Consider the following 19,182-nt stretch of genomic DNA (forward strand, 5'->3'; position numbering starts at 1 on the left):
TCCCTGGCAGTTTGAGGCTGGGGCCTGCATGCTTGGCTTGTGTTCAGGCTTGGAGTGCGACCAAATCATCTGGCCTACTCCTGATCTGGAGCCTCAACCTGACACACTGTATCAGCTAACTTGTGCGTATCTAAGTGTGTGTGTGTGTGTGTGTGTGTGTGCGTGTGTGTGTGTGTGTGTGTGTGTGTGTGTGTGTGTGTGTGTGTGTGTGTGTGTGTGTTTGTGCGTGTGTGTGTGTGTGTGTGTGTGAATGAAGAATCATGTGTCGTCTCCTGTAAAGAGAGTTGAAGAGAGGGACAGGGAGGACAGTAAAAGAGATTGAGCGAGTAGGAGTTTAAAAGTTTAAAAGACCAAATAATATCACCAAATAATAAATTTTGTACTTTTACTCTTTGTACTTACATCTCTTGCAGAAACCCTATATGGAGAGAGGGCTGTTCCTCTTTTTTCCCACTTTACTAGCTTGGGCTGAGGGAGTGAGCTCTAAAAATAAAACATATGTTCCTTCAGGTCTGTGGGAGCAGGGGCCCCCAGCGTATTGTTTTGGGATATGGGGGAGGACAGGGAGGATCTGGCCTGGAGAGAGATACTGTGGATACAGAAAGAGAGAGAAAGAGGGAGAGCGGAGGAGGGGGCTGAGACTCAAGGCTGCTGTACTTTCAAGAAAAGAGTTGAGGAGATACGGTTCCTCTCAAGCAAATGCGCTTAAGCTCTTTTGTAATGTACACCTACATGTCAAGTGGAAAGTAAACTGAAATCTCTCTTCTTTCCTGTATCCACGAGGTTGAAATGTAGGGCAGTGTGTTTGTGTGTGTCACTTGAAGGGGCCTGTCTGACATGGGGTGAGGGGTAGTCAGGATTACTGTCCATAAGGCTGAATGCACCCCAGCTGAAAAGGTGCATCTCTGAGCCTTTTTATTGATTCCCAAAGCCCTCGGGGAGCCAGCGGGACAAGGGTTAAGAGTGTCTGAAGGGGCAGTGTGCTTATGTATATGCATACTGAAAAAAATGTGTGTCTGTGTGTGTGTGTGTGTGTGTGTGTGTGTGTGTGTGTGTGTGTGTGTGTGTGTGTCTGTGTGTCTGTGTGTGTTTGGTGGGAGAACTGAATCGAAGGAGTGTATCCATCAAGCTAAAGAGCGCTCTTAGTGAGGAAGGAGTTAAAGCCAGCTGACTGAGATGTGTGTGTGTGTGTGTGTGTGTGTGTGTGTGTGTGTGTGTTTGTGTGTGTGTGTGAGGGGGGGTGGGTTTGCACAGAGCAGAGCAGGGGAAATGAAGGGATATTAAGGCAGAAATAAGCACGAGCACCGAGAGCACTGGATATATCACGTGTCTGGATTTAGCACCAGCCATCTTACCTCCTACTGCTGTATCTTTGCAGACTGTTCAGCAAAGTGGAAGAGGAGTGGGGGAGGAGTGTGTGTGAGTGCACAGATCGGTGTGTGTGTGTGTGTGTTTGTGTCTGTGTGCAAGAAAAGCAAGAGTTTAGTGAGAGAAATGCAGACATTAAGAGAGAGAGCAAGAAAGAGCGAACCAATGATGGTAATCAATGATATAATGGCACAGACGAAATGTATCTGTTCTTAAAATATATTTTTTTACATTAGTGAGTCATGTGGTGCTATTCTCATACAGCACCTCATGACTCAGTAAAGTAAAACACTTAAAATGTTGAGCATGTTAATATGATTGCACAATCACAGTGGGAAAGCAAATACATGACTAAAGTACTGCACCTAAGTGGAATTTGGGTACTTTACTCGAGCATTTACATTTAACGCTACGTTATATCTCCACTACATGTCAGAGCTAAATACTTTAAAAAAATGCTTTTTACAATGTTTACAATATTTTACAGCTGTAGATACTTCTCAGATCAACATTTAACATATACACATACAGTTTATATATGATGAAGTCTATTTTTTATAGATTAAATAATTAGGTAAGCATTTTATCTCAACCAACTATAACATTATTTGTCTGCTATAATGATCCAATACATTTTAATATATCACTCAAAGACAATGATTTTTCTTTATTGAGTTCTTGTTTTTTTTATATTTTGAGGACATATTGACAGTACTTTACTTTTGACAATACAAAAGTAACATTTTGAATTCAGGACTTTTACATGTAACTACTTTTACTCACGAAAATGATTTGAATACTTTGTCCCTCATTGGTATTCCATACGAGAAATCACATTAATTGCGTTAAAGTAACTTCAAACTGAACTTTAGTTTTTTAAAGGGTTTATGTCTGAATTCACAAAATAAATAGATAAATAAAATGGGTTCTTTACATGAATATTTCCATTTCATGCCACTCAATACTTCTACTCAGAGGAAAATGCCATATAAATAAAACTTGACACATAAAGAGTTTATAAAATAAGTGAAGGATCTAGAATATTTGCTCGTTCTAGTTTTACAGTCAAAGGTATGAATACTGGGGGTAAGTGAAACAGTACACACCCTGGATAGTAAGTAAGTCAACTATGCATGTGATGCTCTGTCACCGAAGGGGCGTGTCTTGGAGGCGTGAAACTCCGGGGAGTGTCTGCGCTCAGCCAATCACATTTGAGTCGTGTGTTCTGTAGGCGTGGTGTCTCCCCTTCCCCGTCCCAGCTGCGGCACGCTTTTGTTCAAAAAGTGGCTGCTGCACAGAGGTGCGCTGCCACATCTCACTACCCACAGTCTGTTGTTCTTAGCGACAGAATGGCTTCTCCCAGACACATCCAACCCCGCATCTTCAACTTCCTGGTTTGGATGTCAAATTAGTTTTTGTCTTTTTACAGTTCTTCAAGCAGGCAAGTGGAGACCTGGAAACTGGTGAAGGATTTCCCCCCCCCTGAATCATTTCTCTGGATTGTAAAACTGCCGCCGTGTATGGTTCCCAGACACTCACCATGTTTTCTGACAGAGGGGAGACAGCGATCTAATGCTTCCCTTCATCCTCCTCCTCCTCCTCCTCCTCACCGGACATCTACGGGAGAGGGTGTCCCGTCTGCTCTCACGCAGCTCCTGGAGTTTACTCGCGTGAAAAACTCAACCTGGAGATAACAGAGAGAAAAGCACTTAAAGACCCACGAAAGCTCTTTTGAATGCCTTTGCAAGGACTTTGTTGGTTTCTGTGCTGCAGGCAGGGCTTCAGTTTGCTCGGACGCGACTATGGGGAGAAAGAGGAGGAAGAGTCTTTCGAATTGCGCAACAAGGAGGACTTGACTCCCAATGGACGGGTAAAAACCAAACGCTCCACCTGCATGCACTGTATTCAGCTGCTCCCGTGCACTACACACAGCACACACAGCACACCTAGAAATGTCAGATAGTGAGTGTAAAAACGAACCTGTGCTTCCTGCATATTGTTGCACCTTGAGCAATTCATAAAACAGGGTCAACTTAATTTCAGTTTTGTGCAAACAGATGTGGCTGCAGCCCTTGATAAGAAAGTGTCATTCTACCTTTGAAAAGTCAACATGTATTGATATTTCAAGAGCTTGTGTTCACAGCACAGCCCCGGTTTTGAAGAAGCAAGCTTTCAGTATTCACATGCTCTCTGTTAACTTCGTTATTTGTTATGTGCAAGCCTCTATGGCAGACTTTGCTGCTGCTGCTCAGTTTGACGTCAAGGTTTGCATGGTGTTGCATGGAAGAATACAAACACACACACACACACACACACACACACACACACACACACACAGAGAACACCCATTGACTTGAAAATGCACTGTGGCTCAACATTGACCTTAATATCCTTAACCTAAATGTGATTCTTAACCCTCAAACTGAGGTACTGGTTGTTATACCCTTAAAATGTTCTGACAACAGTGGTTTCCAACCAAATTGTGTCCACAAAACCATAGAAGACGCACACTCACGCACGCACACACACACTCACACAATGATGCAAGCTCCAAAGCCCAGTGTGTTGAACTGATCCTGTTTGTTTGGCCCTCGTCCACTCAGTTGCAAGTAAGACTGTGGCCTTGTCTTCTCTGTAATGTTAGTCATCTGATCAGCGACAGAGAGTTCAGCATTGTCCATCCACTTGTGAGGGTGCATTGTTGCCTTGAATTGAGGTAGGCTCTTTCTTTATGACACGACCTGCTGCTCTTTATGTGCAGCTTCACAGAAAAATCTACCCGCATGTAATCGTGGAGTCTGGGAGCATTTCCACACATCATACTCTGTGTTCACATAGTTTTCTTCATCTTTATGCAGGTGAAAGTAATAGCCTGCAAGCTGGAGCCTCTAGGGCTTATCTATTTATTGGCCCATTTATCTGCTTGCAGCCAACCTGTGCAACACTGCAGCAATGTGCATGAAAATGTTGGGAACAGATAAGTGTTACACGGCCAATGCCTCAACAGAAGTCCAACACAACCAGGAGCAGCCAGATAAAAGCAAGTGCTCTGGGGGTATCCACAGAGGTGTTGGTGTGGAGCACACTTCTCTTTGGCAAACATTCAATGTAGCATCTGCCTGACCATCGGTGGTCAGACGAACCAAACTGGGCTTCAAATCTGTAATCAATATGAGATCATAGTTACATGGCTCAGTGAAGAAATCTTTTAAAGCAAAACAGAGATCTCATTTCCCTATAGCTTCCCCAGATCTCTCCTTAAAATGGAAGCTATACCCCAAAATGTGCTCCTCTGGGTGGATACAGTTTAATGTTAGTTTAATATATTTTAGGTGTGTTGTTTCGAGAAGTATGTGCTCAGTGAGATGACCTTGACTTAAGGATTATATTCAGGTCTGTGTGTAAACTCTAGAAGATAAATATGAGCTGCTCCCCCTCCCCTGAAGCAATGTTACACCACTGATAGTTCTGGCCTTGGTGCTATTTATATCTTTCTCTTCAATAATCATAAATATGAATTAATTGTCCTTGTCCATAAAAATGACAGTCTTCTTTTAATCATAGTGGTATATTTTCCTTTGAAGGGCGCTCCTGTCTAATCTATCATGTTCAGTTTATCAAATTAGTTCTTATTAGGAGAAACCACCCCATTGACTGATGCAACATATGTTTTACCAAGTGACCAAAGACAGGAAATGGCCTTTTGGAAAATTCTTTTTGTTACCCAGTGTCCTTAAGTTATTGATTATTGATTCCTTGAAATCAATCCACTTCCACAAATCCTGTTTCCTTTTGATCTGTGTCAGTGGTTAATGCTGGGTATTGTAACCCTGTTTCAATATTGTACACTTTGCCAATAATTAAGACCACAGTCAAACAACTCTAAGCCAATATCATCATCAGCTGACCCACTCTTATTGAATTTCAGTTGGTTATGCTCCCCAGAGACCCCCCCCCCCCCCCCCCCCCCCCCCCCTCCAAATATACAGATGTATCAAATACTCTTTGGCTTTTGATGGTGTCAACGGAGGGGGTGGGTGTTGGAGATTCACAGGGTAAACCCCTTAGGGCTACGTTCCATCATTTCCCCAAAGAGCTTAGTATGGACTCTGTCCAGCTACTGCCAGTGATGGCCTCAGCAATCTGCAGGTCTGGTGGGGTCTCCCTCGCTTAAGACATCCAAAACTTTAACCACAATCTCCAGAGTTGTTTTCCAACCTGCTGCCAGAGGATGCCATGATTTGCCGCATCCACAGCACCAAAGCCAATGGTGATGCACAGTCCTTGCCAGGACTGTTCTCACTGAGGTTGGAATCATGAGTCAGTGCTGACGTTTGTGTAGGCTTTGCCCTTAAGAGCACGGGGCCATGTCAGAACTCTTCTCCCTGCGTGTTTACAGTCCCCATTCAATGAAGCTGCTCTCCAGCAGCTGCCCAAACAGTGAGAGCTGAATGCCTCCTGTGTTAGGACAGCACCGCACTAATTTTAGGACGGGACATCCGTCATTCTCTCTTCTTTCCATTTCCACTGAAATTTCAATCAACTTTTATCCAAGGTGAAGTCACATTTACCCATAAAGTAGCGCCATCCTGTGCAGTTGTAATTGTGGATGGGAGCACCACAGTGCATCCTGTTGCTTGGAACAAACAGACATAGTCCCACCATGCTGAAAGTGGGTCCCAATAACCGTCACTACTGCCCTCTGTCTTCAGAGGTGTCATGGTACGCTGGTTTATATTTGGTTTCCGTTGCGTCTCTGCCTCACCACCTCCAGGCCACACATCTGGTCTTCAGGCCGACACTGGCTGAGCCCAAGCATTTCCTCCTGGTTACTCAGCCTCCCAGGAGAGCTGAAGGGAGAGAGAGAGAGAGAGAGAGTAGACAGAGGGAAAGCGAGAGCGGAAGTCAGCCACGGAACAAACACATCACAGCATCTTTCCCTCTTTCCCTCCATGCTCTGTTCTAGTCTGGAGTGATTCATCCACTGCCCGTCCAAAGGGGGAGCTTTTGCCAGGGCTCTGCATCGCACGCTATCCTCACTCCTCATCCCACACCCCATTAACTCATTGGAAAGCTATATTTCTGTAAATTGTCACATTTTGTGGAGAACTGCCCAGGTTTTTGTAACTCGATCAACCTGGGCCATTAGTTTATTGATTGCCTGATTAGTTTATTTCGTGGATTTACAGCTTTACAGTCGTTGATGTGATTACTATTGATTTGTCGCTTTCAGTCATGGCTGTCTGTCTGAATTTTCTTCTCTGGGGCTTTTGGCTCAGCTGAATCATTTATGGTTAACAGACAGGGGGAGGGAATTACCGTACAAACTCTCTTCCATTCACAAGTCGGTTTCTGGTGCTTCTCAGTTATTCTTGCCCGTCTGGTTTGACATTTACAGTATCTCTGCCTTGGTTAAACATTAATTGCCTCTCATTATCCAAACCCTCACCTCTCCTCATTTGCTTCAGAGTCCATCTGCCTTGTAAATATGACACAGATCTCATTGTAGCCTATAAATTTGTAGTTCATGTTTTCTTTGTTAGTTTTGAGCCATCCAAAAAGAAGCTGTTTTTACAGGGCATGGGCTATACTTAGGCTAGTTTGCCCAGTAGTAAAGTGTGGTGTGTGTGAACTGCGAGGGGCCCAGATCTGACCTGGATAGTGTTTCAGGTAGGCCAATACTCCCAAGCTGGGCCGGAGCACCCACAGGAGCTGGCTCAAGGCTGTGGCTCACAGAGACAACAAGTCAGGCCACGGGGACTCACAGTCCTGCCTGCCTCACACACAAGGGAATCAGTCCATATAGCTCTCGGGCAAACTCTGATGTCTGTTGGGGTTTTTCCAAAGTCAGGTTGGGGAACTAATGGCTGGGGCACAGTGAAAGGAAACATCCTATCCCATCCTCTGTTTAACAGGGGAGTCTTGCAGTGAAAAGTTCATTGTTCCACCAGTGAAATTTGATTTTACATATCTGCCAGTGGCAGCCTAATTTGTAGCCTGTAGAAGCACTAACTCCAATTTCCATACAAAACTGAAGAGGGAATGTGATTTGATATTTTAGCTGGCTATAGCAGACTGGATAACTTACCTCACTTTTATTGCTGTGATTTTCAGATCATTATAAGCACACCTACATATCTTTATTTATAGAATTCCCCCTTGGCAGTCTTCCTGTTTTCTTTAATCTGACAGCCTTTTACCATCAACTTACGTCTCTATATACTTGTGGGTAGAAACGATCAAGGCAGCTGTTCCTGCGATGAGTCCAATCTCAAAGACCGGGTTTATTTTTAGGTTAACAACCTTCTCAGAGAAATGACTGATCACAATAAAAGCATTTTGGGGTTTGCACGCAGCTACGGCACAAAAGATTCCTCTGTTCCTCACTCCTATATTAAATGAGCTTGTTTTGCATGCCATATTTCTCCCCACCAGCTCACCTCGTTGCAAGTGAGAGCCAAGCATTACAGGAACAGAGCAGCTATGTGCTGCGACCGCCAGGAACGGCTGCATGGTCTACTGTAACATGGCCACTGAAGGCAAACCATTGAGGGACCATCTGCAACCTGTGGGCTAGTTCTAAGGACAGACCAATGTTTGTGTTGATTATCAGCTGTTTACCCTATTCTCTCTCTTCTGTTGACAGAGTCCAGCTGATGTGACTGTTTCTCAACCAACTCATACGGCCAACGGAACAAATGGGTAAGGAGAGAGGGACCCTGTATAATTGTACAAAAAAAGGAAGTTATAGTTCCTTCTTTTACTTGTATACTTCCTCTTGGTACTGGGGATTTCTCTATTTATCCTTGGCACATGTGTAAGTGTAACTACACTTTTTTCACTTCCTCTGCAGGGCCTCTCTCATGTGCTTAACCTTACAGCCACACATTTTCACATGTGTATTGGTACAAGTAGCACCGAATCAAATCTATATTGACAGATGGTCCAATATTGGCAAGTTGCAGCTTTACTTTAATTGCTAATGGATAATGCCAGGGTCGGTTTTCACTCTTTAACCTTTTCACTTTTTAACTTTTCCATTCAAAGGTCGGCTTAGCTACCGTTAGGGGCTGCATTGGCCAATAATGTCAATCTTCAACCAAGAAGTTTGTGACGGGACGTAGTTGTAATGTCCAGCTACCTCCACAACAACAAATCCAATCGCTTTTTTAGTTCGAAGGTTGTACATTCAAACCGCCAGTTACAAGTCGCCACTATGCAACTGACAAATAATAGATTGGTCATGTGGTTTACGAGCGAATGTTAGTGACAAAGGGAAGGAGTGATTAATGGAGGGCTTGATCCAGACTATTAGTGCAGAGCTGTGATGTCAGTGATGTAGCCAGGCTCTGCTCCACTCTGTCTCTGGCATCATGCCCTTATCATCTGCTCAACACCCCCCATCCACAATCTCCACTGTACATCTGCAGACTCAAAGCCAGTGAGTCACAAAGTTCGTCTTTTAGGACAATCATACACCGCACATGCAAGTAGAGAGCTGCCTCTGGAGCTAGGTTGTTGAGCTGAAGCTGGGACATGGTGAAGCAGTCACACAGGCCACACTGTCTGTTGAGAGCAGGAAGGGTCGACGTGAGGAGGCAGGTTGGCAATCTGGACTGGGTGAGTCAAGCCTACATCAGCAGCACTCCCAGAAGAGGTGTGGCTTGGATCTGTGCGTGTATATGCGAGTGTGTCACTTTGACAATATAGTGGTGGTGGTTTTGAAGGGAGTGTGTTAAAAGCCATGGCTGTAATCATCACACTGAGTGCAGAGATTAGAGAGTGCAGTGCTGGGTCATTACCTGGCCAATGAGTGGACACGCCCAGGAGTTCAGCCGTATGGAGGGAAAGCAAAGCCAGGCTCTGATAAGTCATGGCATTGTTTTATAGTAAACGGTGTCATATAAGTTTATCTTTAGTCACTAGTCATTACAAGGCGGGCAGCTCTGGTTTGCTTTGTACTTTTATTGAGTTAAGCCACACAGAACGAGACATCAATCGGAAATATTCGTTTGAAAAACGAGCCCAGATATGAAGCTGATTCATCGGGGGAATTTATGTTTGTTCTACCAGACTGAGGTTAACATGGTAACGCTCAGATCATTCGTCAGGCCCCCTCTGTCAAAACACAGTGTCGTGTAAAAGCACATGTGGTGTAGATTTTGGGGCATCTCAGAGGTCTCCCAGAACCCCTGGATAAAGTCTCTCACTTTAAAATGTTGAAATACTATGCTTTTTGATGCATTTTGAGTCTCAGAATATTTTTGTTATGTAAATATGGCCCCATGGATCTCATAGGTTTACAATATACCAAAGAGTGCTGTTGCATTACATTACATTTCACGTCATTAGAAAGTATTATTATTACTGTGGACGTATTATTTCACAACATGAATCAAAATATTCTGCCTTCACTCCCGAGCGTGGTAAATTAAATTTAATACAAAAACTTTTTTTTTCCCTAATCATACAGCCAGAAGAAATGAACATAAATAGATTTTAGTAAAAATTGCGTTTCTTGTGAACCATATCAAAACAATGTGACACATAACAAGGTAGAACAAATAGAATGTTTCAGGTTATTTTGTACAAAGCCAGGCCTGATTTTGTTTTTGATGTTTCTTTTACAAGATGGATTTTCATAATTGCTTACACTGCATTGAAACGAGAGAAAATATTCTTTAATTTGTTCTTATAGGTGCACTTTCATTCATTCAGTCCCCCCCCCACCAGCGCTTTCTCTCTATGTCTCTCTTGCTTGCACCCACACACACACACACAAACACATTGTCATCAGACACATCTGTAAACTCAGACTGGGTAAAAACAACATAATTTGGTTTTCATGTATGCAGATGACAGTCATATATATATATATATATATATATATATATTTGTAGAGGGAGCTAGATTTAATGACAAGTGGTCACAGGAGACACATTCAGGACACATTTTAATGTCAGTTAAGTGTGAACTCACTTAGCGTTGACCACTTGTGATAGGATCTATCAGGACGAATGGTAATACCAGCTCCGACCAGAGCTTCAGACAGCACAGTGCCAGCCAGCCAGCTCCCTCCTGCTGTGTTCACACTCAAATCTGTCTTACATCCTCACTAGTTTTACTTTCCTCACTGCGTCTAGCAGCAGTGATGGCAGGGCAGAGTGCAAACTCTACCAGAAGGAGAAATGGACACCAGAGGACTTCCCCATCTCTCTTTCTCATCATTTGTTCCATCTGCCCTCTTATTAGCCCCCTCTTCTTCATTTTTGATGGCTTTTGACTGTCAAAAAGTTGACATGTTGCGGTAGGGGCTGCCAGGCGGTGATGACTGAAAGAGACCAGTGTTTGATAATGTATTTCATGTGTGTGGATATACAGTACGTCTGTGCGTGAGAGACAGATTGTGTGTGTGTGCATGAAACATGTGAGTGTTTGGGTAGAAAGCTTAGAAGTGGGCCCCCAGCCTGTCTGAGTGTCCGTCAGTCTGTCTATCAGCCATCCACCCATCACTCACCAACCCCTTGAACGACGTCAGGAAATGTAGAAAGTTTAAATTCACATCATCACGATCAGAGCGATTTCATTTGGATATTTAAAAAACGCTCTATCATAAGATTTCTTTTCTCATCAACACACTCCTTCAGTCACTAACTCTGACTTCCTGTCTCACCCCCCCCTCTCCCCACCACCTCCTTTCTCAAAACATGACTTTTTTTTCCCTCTCCCCTCTGCCTCGTCCAGAGTTTCTTGGCAGTGGTCTTGAGTAAACAGCGTATTTTTAGCTGGGAGGTCATATAGGCCCAGTCTTAATCACCACATTCCCATTTTCCCACCAGCCCAGCTTCAGCCAGAGGCCTATGCAGCCAGCCCGTGCACTGTGGGGGAAGGGGATAGAGAAACGAAAGAGAGGAGGATGGATTTCTACAAAAAGAAACTCTGATTATTCAGTGCACAAACATGATGCTGTTTTAGATGGGCTTATTTATCTCTTGTGCTTGTTCGGACGTCTAATAAAAATCTGTGTGAAGTGACGCAGGCCCATCATTTGTGAACCGTAGATAAGCCTGGACATCTGACTCACATACTGGGTTGAGTTCATTTGTTTGAACCAGTCTGGCTGTCTCGTCCATCAGATTAAGTATTTATGTGACGCAGCCGCGCAAGGGTCACTTTTTGCAAATGTGCCCATTCTTGTGGTGACAAGGACCCGCTTTGTATGCCGGGACATGTCTCCGCTGTTTCCAATGCGGTCATCTGAGCCCAACAGCAAGGACACCCCTTTTCTCACTTTAATTAGCGTCTCTGCGTTTTGATTAGACCCTGGACTGAAATCAATTACTCATCACTCAATCACAGCAGCTACATATGGTCACAATCTAATCAACTCATTGCGCTGCTCGTACTTGGCAGATTTAAGCGTGCCACCGTAAAGGGCACCTCAACAATTCGCTCATCAGTCGTGATGACCAGTATTTGTGAACGGACCATATGCTTGAGTCCATCTCTATCTTGATAGAGTAGATAATGCTGCATTCGCATGGGATGAACAGGAAAGCCACCATTAATAACTTGGCTACCTTTGCTTTGCGATGCATTTTGAATTGGAAAAAAATTTACGGAAAATTAGCTGAAGAGGTCACATTAGTGCAAATATTGATTGTCAGAAACTGGTTTGGTGACATTTTCCGTGGCCAAGAGAAGGATAACTGTTGCTGTCAGAAGTATCTTTACGAACTGACGTGAACAGTTTTACCAACTCAATTGCTGATATTTAATATTGAAACGATCCGAGCAGACAGCACCTCTGATTCCTGACCAATTTTTAATCTTTGGAAGTGCTTATTTTATCTTGTGCTTTAACCAATAACAGCATTTATTATTCATTATTCATCATATAATTAGTGAAAAAGAAAAAACAAGGTCAAAGCTGATGAGATTTACAGGGAGTGTGGCTGCAGTGAATTAAATGACTTACATTAACAGTGATAAAAAGCTAACCACTTCAAAGAGGTGTTTTCACTTACTTCGGCTAATTGAAGCTCTTCTCTGGGAGTTGATTTACATCTCCCTGACTCTCCTGTTGGTTTCCTTTCCCCTGTTAAAAGGTGGGATGTTGTGCACGTTTCCCAGTAAATCTGCACACTACTGAACCTGAGTGGAGGTCAGCCACACCCATGTAGGATCTTAACAATGAAGGAGTGTGTCTTACAAGGTCATTAGTGTTTTTAAAACACTATTTCTAATGATATGCCATTATAAAAATCCTCCGTGTTTTTTGGGTCCAGCTTCTCAAACATGATGCAGTATTTGTTTTACACAACAGTTAACATAATGTGTGGATTTTCGTTAGATTCCTTCAAATAAGACATCACCCTGAGCTGAGGGAAATTCTATTCCTCAAGACAGTCAAGAAAACAACAGCGGAATATTCAAAAATAAAAATAAATACTGCAACCCTACTCAAGTTTGTGTTGAGTAGCTTCAACAGATAAAAAGGAGCACACACAAGTTAGTAGTGACGACAACAAGTGATGATTGGATGAGTATTAATGAGCTCAACTCTGTGTCCCATTCACACTGTATTTTAACCAGCAGTCAGATAACACAGCATACACACTGTAGCTCATTTCTATAAAAAGGTGAGAGGACATTTAATCCCCCAGGATGTTAACATATGCTTTAAATTTGCAACAGAATAAACTCTGTGTGGTTATATAAGGAAATATTTGTTCCTCTCCCGAATTACGTTTCTTCTTTGTTAACTTCCTCTCTCTTACTTTGAGGGACAGCCTACATATATTTTTATATATGTAGGCTTTTATATTCAATGCTCTGAGCTGATCCATGCTGTAGAGCCTGCAGATGTTTTGTTTTAACTTCCACAACCGAATCGCTGTGATGGATCTTTCCCTTTTGAAACAAAACATGTCTGTGTCTTAGGAGAATAACTAGTCTCCAGTCTGTGAGTTCATCTCAATAAAAAAGACCACAGAGCAGAGGAAATTATTGATTTGAACCATGATTTTTTTAACAGATCTCAAGCTTCAGTGATAAGAAATGTGACCGTAAAATGACGCTCCTCCCCTGCAGTAGCTGATGCTCAGTCCTCAGGGCAGGGAAGAGAGGTGCTCTCTCTGTGTATGTGCACTAGCTCTTTTCTCTGTGCTGCTTAATCCCCATATCAAATTGTTTCCTGCAGTCTGCAGGAAGTTGCCTACGATGGGCCCCCTCCGTCACAGCCTCTGCTCGGGCTTCTGGGAATGTGGGGGCGGTAGATTTAGGGGGTGGGGGTACGGGGCTGCTGGACAGCTGTGGAGATCCGAAGCCCCCGCATCAACGGTGCAGTTGCTCTGAGCTGAATATCGTGTTGTTTTTCAGGAGAGTGAAAGATAGTATGGGTTCAACCCAGTGATGCAGATGTTGATTGATAAAAACATGAACACACTAGAAGACAAGAAACAAAGATTGTCCAGCTGTATGATTCTTGCCTCCACATTAAACTCACTAAATGCTCGATTGATCTTCTCATAATCAATCAAGATTCTTCTTATTGAGTCTGTTGCAACAATGTGAAAATATTAGAACATGAAAGAAATGGGGAGGAACGCATCTCATGACAATAATAAAAGTTGGTTATCATAAGCAGACTTTTTGTAGAGACAACTTTACTGCTGTGGTCTCCAGCCTGTCTCCTGATTTTAGACATTAGCATGGCTTTTTTGGAAACAATGCACATATTGACTCTGCCAAAGCAACACTTAAATTGAAGGTCAGGCTAGTTTGTGTTGCTAAAGGTCAAACTTTGGGTTGGGACCTGTGCTTTTGTCCTCTTGTAATACCCTGTGCTTCCTCTCTGAGTGACCTAAAAGGGGCGTTGAAGTTGATTTATAAAGTTTTCAAGTTAAAGACGGAAGGATTGTCCAGTTAGGGTCAGGAAAACAGATTTCTGTCTGTGTTGGTATTATGGCTAAGATGTCCACATGACTTAGAAATCTGCAGACATGAGAACCAAGGTTGATTTTCCGCAAGATTATTCTTCCAAGATGTATGTGTACTTTTACTTTACAACCTCTCCCACTTACTGTAAAGTTAAGTCACTGCTCTTGGTTACAGCAATTGTTTATAAGTTTACATTTGTCCTTGTTGTAATATTAGTTTAACCTAAACCTAGATTAAGAAACGACATGTGTTGACATTTTGGATGCATTGAACATAAACACAGCTGCCGTGTACACAAGCCTATATTCTCAGATGGAGGCGTAGGATTTCTTTAGTTCTAATCCTTGTCCTGTTTGGGCTGCACACAGACTAACTCTGCCCGTCTGCGTGTGTGTCTCTGTTATGTAGCGGGGATATTAACAACCTCAAATACGAGACGTCCTCACATGTCTGTGTTTATTTTAATGCCTTTAAGTGGGGTCTGTGGATGCACGGACTCTCAGAGGTCCCCGCAGGCTGCTGCTGTAGCAAGCAAGCAGGCTTAGTAACAGCCTGACTGGGTATAATGTGACAGGATCCTGATTGTCTTCCTCTCACTCTTGCTTTTTGGTGATGAGTTAATATACTCAGAAAACAAGAATGGCACTCAGTAGAGCACATATCTCCTCTGAGGAAGAATAGTCACATTAAATTCAATCAAACTGCGCCGAATTGCACATTGTCATAGATATAAATCTCGTAAATAAGCCTGATTTGTTCCTTCCATGAAGTATTTCCTTGGAAATCAATAAAAATGTGAAAAAATGTTAAAGAAATTGATTTTAAAAACTGTGTATACGCACCAAAATTGAAAGAGTTCTTCCCTAACCCATTCTGCATCCTTCCACCAAGTTTTGAGAAAATCCATTCTTTAGTTATCATGTAATCTTGCTTACAAACAGACCAACCAACACAAAAACAGATGGGTGAAAAACTTGCCAAAGTAAAAATGACCCACCAGATAGAGTTTCCCTGTCTTATGTTATTTAGGGCAATCAATTTGAATCTATAATTGTGTTTAATGAAAGAACAATATTGTGTAAATGAGAGGTAATGTCCCATGGATCAAGTTTATATGCCATGGTGTGGACAGGATCAGGTCAGTAGAAAGACAGGAAATGGCCTCTGCAGTCGTGTAAGCTGAGTCAAAGCAGATAAGGCTATATTCAGACTCATTGATTATTGTTGCCTTCCGTGAGGAGGAACATTCCAAGAATTATCAGATCAATAATGACATAAATCAGCTGGAGAGCAAATAGGTAACCAGAGGCCAGATATCAGAGAGGGAGGGCTTGGTTCATTTCCTGAGCGGTGATCCCACAAGGAGGAGGAGGAGGAGGAGGAGGAGGAGGAGGAGGAGGAGGACAGGAAGGAAGGAGGGGTTTGTCACTTGTACCTAACAAAGCTTGTTAGACTCAGGAAATAGAGAAAATAAACGAGTAATTAGGGAAATAAATGAGGAGAGATAAAACCTCCAAACAATCATATAGACTGGAAATGGACCTTGGCCTGAGATAAGGAAAGAGATAAAGCCCACAGCATGGTCTGACCAGATGCTGAGGGAGCAGCAAACGTGATGGTGAGGCATTAAATAGGGAAGGACAAAGCAAGCGGTGCAGTAGATTTACAGATGTTTTTGATGTTTATGGTTTAACTTTCCGAGGCTGTGACCCCTTGAACCTTCTGCCTCCCTCTGACCGGCGTGAGCTGTCTGGCTGGGAATCAGGCCGGCGTCGCTCTGTCACATTTATTTTCAGTCGCCCGCTCGGCTAGTCGGCTGGAGTGATAAAAGAGAGACGAGCTGTCCACAGTGGCGCGGTATGCATCAGTGTGTGTTCACGTTCTTGTGTGCTGCTAGGGAGGGAAAGTGGGAGAATGCTGGAGGACGGATATTCATGGCACTTCTTCCAATCCACCCCCTCCTGCGTGACTCCCCCCAACTGAGAGTATCAGGGAAGGCTAGTTGTTGGCACATCTGAGAGTGGTGGTGGGTGGGGTGGAGGGGGGTGTTCGCAGCCAACCGTGTGTCTCCAGGCCAATTAGTTACCCAATGGGGCGGTGGTGGAGTAGTCAGGGGAAGACTTGAGGTGAGAAGGAAGTTATTTACATCGCTCTTCCTGCTCGTCCACACAGGCACACCGTGTCAGAGGCGTCTGAAGAGATGAAGAGCCTGATCATTGACAAGAATAAGATGGGCCTGGAGGAAGAGCCTGAGCTGCTGGTCAAAGGTAAGTCTCATTCTTCTTAAAAAAACTGCACCACTGATGCTCTGTTCTGTTCAGCCTTAAATTGAATGCATCCACCTGCTATGATCTTGCTGTGGTGAGCAGAGTCACACGGCTAAAAGGAGAAGTTGATTATTTGTGTAAATTATTAGAGTTTTGATAATCAATTAGAAAAATGTTATACATTCATTGATTCCAGGATTTGATGCTTTTGATTGAAAGATGTTATGGTTTTCTTGTCATATGCAGAAATAACAAGTTATCAATGCAATTTAATTATTTTTTAGCATGTCTATACCTGGTGCCATCAAAGGATATTGTTTCATATCATTGCAAATTTCATACTTGCTTTATGGACAAAACTGCAGGTTGCAGACATCACCCTGAGGGAATTATGATAAGATTTTGTCACTACATTATACAAACTGAATAATCGCTAGATTAAACACATTGAATCAATAGTAGAAATAATCTTAAACTGTAGCCCTGCTTTGAATTTCAGTTAATAAATAAATCCCTTGCAGGCCCATCTTGGTGCTGGTCATCTCATTAAGTGCAGTATATTTTTTATTACCCTAATAAGTAGTGTCGCAGTTTCATGCTGAGCTGTCGCCCTGTAGCCAACCTCACTCTGACCACATGTGGCCCACAGCTGCTCCCAGACTCCTGCCGCTCACTGTGTTCATGTAGGGACAGCTCCTGTCGTGCGCGTGGGATGCTTTTGAGGAATGATCTCAGAGGATATTTCCGTGATTTTCTTTTCCCTTTTTTTCCGCCACTGAGAGGGAGCAGTGAAATGCCAGCGCTTGGATAAGTTACGTTCCTGTTTGGAGTGGCGGCAGTCAGATTGCCTAATTCTGACAGCAGTTACCATGCCCCTTCGGCCAGCGCCCCCTCCCTCGCTCCCTCGCTCTCTCGCTGTTGGCGCAGAAGTGTGTGGAGTTGCTTTCCAAAACAGAGGACTACTTTCCTTGGGCCATTGATTACACTGTCACTTTGAGTTTCAGCTTGTGCTCCAGGGCCCCATCCTTTAACCCACCACACTATTAAAGCCACCACAACGGTAGCCCACCTCAGGGCATTAGATAATCCCCCTCATTCCATTTTGCACTGCACAGGTTTTCAAGAATCCCTCCATTAGGGCCTTTCCCCCTTGTTCACTGTGTTATTCTTTGTTTTGTTTTTTTTGTTTGTTTTTTCATCAGGACATCCTGAGGCTACATGAGGCGATATGTTGCCCCGGTATCTAAAATAGGGCACAGACATTGCAGATATAGACCGATGAGTGGCAGATGAGTGGTAAAACGCATGGGGTAGTGACAGAAAGAGATGCTGACATTGGTTTATTGACATAGCTTTGTTGATTCACAGATCAAATGCTCCTCACATGATTCACAGCTTCTCATGCTCCAGTAAACTACAGCACAATCTGTCAGTCAGTTTATTTATGTGTTGCTTGTACATAATTATACAGTCTGGCTCCTTCTTTCCCAGTTATATTGTTGAATTCCATTATACGATTTCATGAACAGCCTGCAGATAATGTTAGCTGACCTAAAACTGTAATATAAAGCTGTGAAGTTTTTGTGAAGTGAAGTCTTTTAATTTCAGTGATGATGCTTAATGGGCTTCTTTTTCACTGTCAGCATGCACAGGCCTGCAGAGCAAAGTTTCCAATGTGTATGTGAAACAATTTTTACAGTTAAACTTTGAAGTTGTTTTCAAAGCTCAAGTTTCTTTATAATTTTGTTTTAAAACCCGTGGAAGACGGGAGGCCTGCAGCACAGAGATGGAAGTGCACAGAGAGAGATTGTCTTCTTGATCTGTGTTTGAGGGGGCAGGGCGTGGGTGGGGTCAGGGGTCACAAATGAAACAAATTAAGGGCGAGCCATGGCCCTCAGGGGAGGCATTAGCAGGATACAGAGATGGGATCCAGATGGAGGACCAGGGGAGGGGTACACAGGGGGTCCCAGGACTCAGCTGCTGCTCTGTGCTCCTTTTCTTATAGCTCTGGTAAAAGTTCCCAAAAGAAGAGCGGTATCTTTGGGGATGTCCTGTGTCTGCAAGCGAGGCGTCACCCTACCGGCCATGCCCTTCTCTCTATGTCTCTCACCCAGTCAGCGTGTCTGCCTCCCACACGCTGTCCGTCAACAGGCTCAGCCCTGACTTACCTCATGGTTTTTATTTATCCCTTTCACGTTGGGTTTTGATGCTGCCCCCCTCTGATGTGGTGTTAAGTACCTCCAGGGTTTTTACTTTGGGCTATATTGGGTGGGTTTATGGTGAGTTCAAACCTGGCACTTATATCATATAAAAACATTCTCAAACAGGAAACATGGCCTGAGAGGCTGAGCCTTCACCCCCTCCTCCCTCTTAAGTTTTATTTCAGGGTAGTAGAGAGACAGTGGAGGCTTTGCGCTGTCTTGAAAACCGCTTTGAGGAAAGGGGGGGAAAAAAACAAAAACCCTGGCGGCACAGGTGGACAGGTGGCACGCAGATTTCTAACCACAGAGGAAGTTGTGATGCTGGCGTGGCGTCATTGCTGTTTTTCACAGGGTAGGAAGTGAAGGGTACATTGCCTAATTGTTCCTTTAAAACCACTCGGAAG

General features: G+C 43.5%; 1 protein-coding gene across 1 annotated transcript in view; it reads left to right on the forward strand.

Moving 5' to 3' along the window:
* The first annotated feature begins 2,636 nt into the window (after positions 1–2,636).
* The window catches only part of plekhh3 (pleckstrin homology, MyTH4 and FERM domain containing H3), a 32,851-nt gene continuing 16,305 nt past the window's right edge, over positions 2,637–19,182 (forward strand). Inside the window, exons 1-3 of the mRNA XM_020094715.2 lie at positions 2,637–3,238; positions 8,015–8,070; positions 16,483–16,577. Of these exons, the coding sequence (XP_019950274.2) occupies positions 3,104–3,238; positions 8,015–8,070; positions 16,483–16,577 (286 nt within the window). The 5' untranslated portion in view covers positions 2,637–3,103. The remainder of the gene's footprint in view (positions 3,239–8,014; positions 8,071–16,482; positions 16,578–19,182) is intronic.

The sequence above is a fragment of the Paralichthys olivaceus genome, chromosome 5 (genome assembly GCF_024713975.1).
Source record: "Paralichthys olivaceus isolate ysfri-2021 chromosome 5, ASM2471397v2, whole genome shotgun sequence".
NCBI lineage: Eukaryota > Metazoa > Chordata > Actinopteri > Pleuronectiformes > Paralichthyidae > Paralichthys > Paralichthys olivaceus.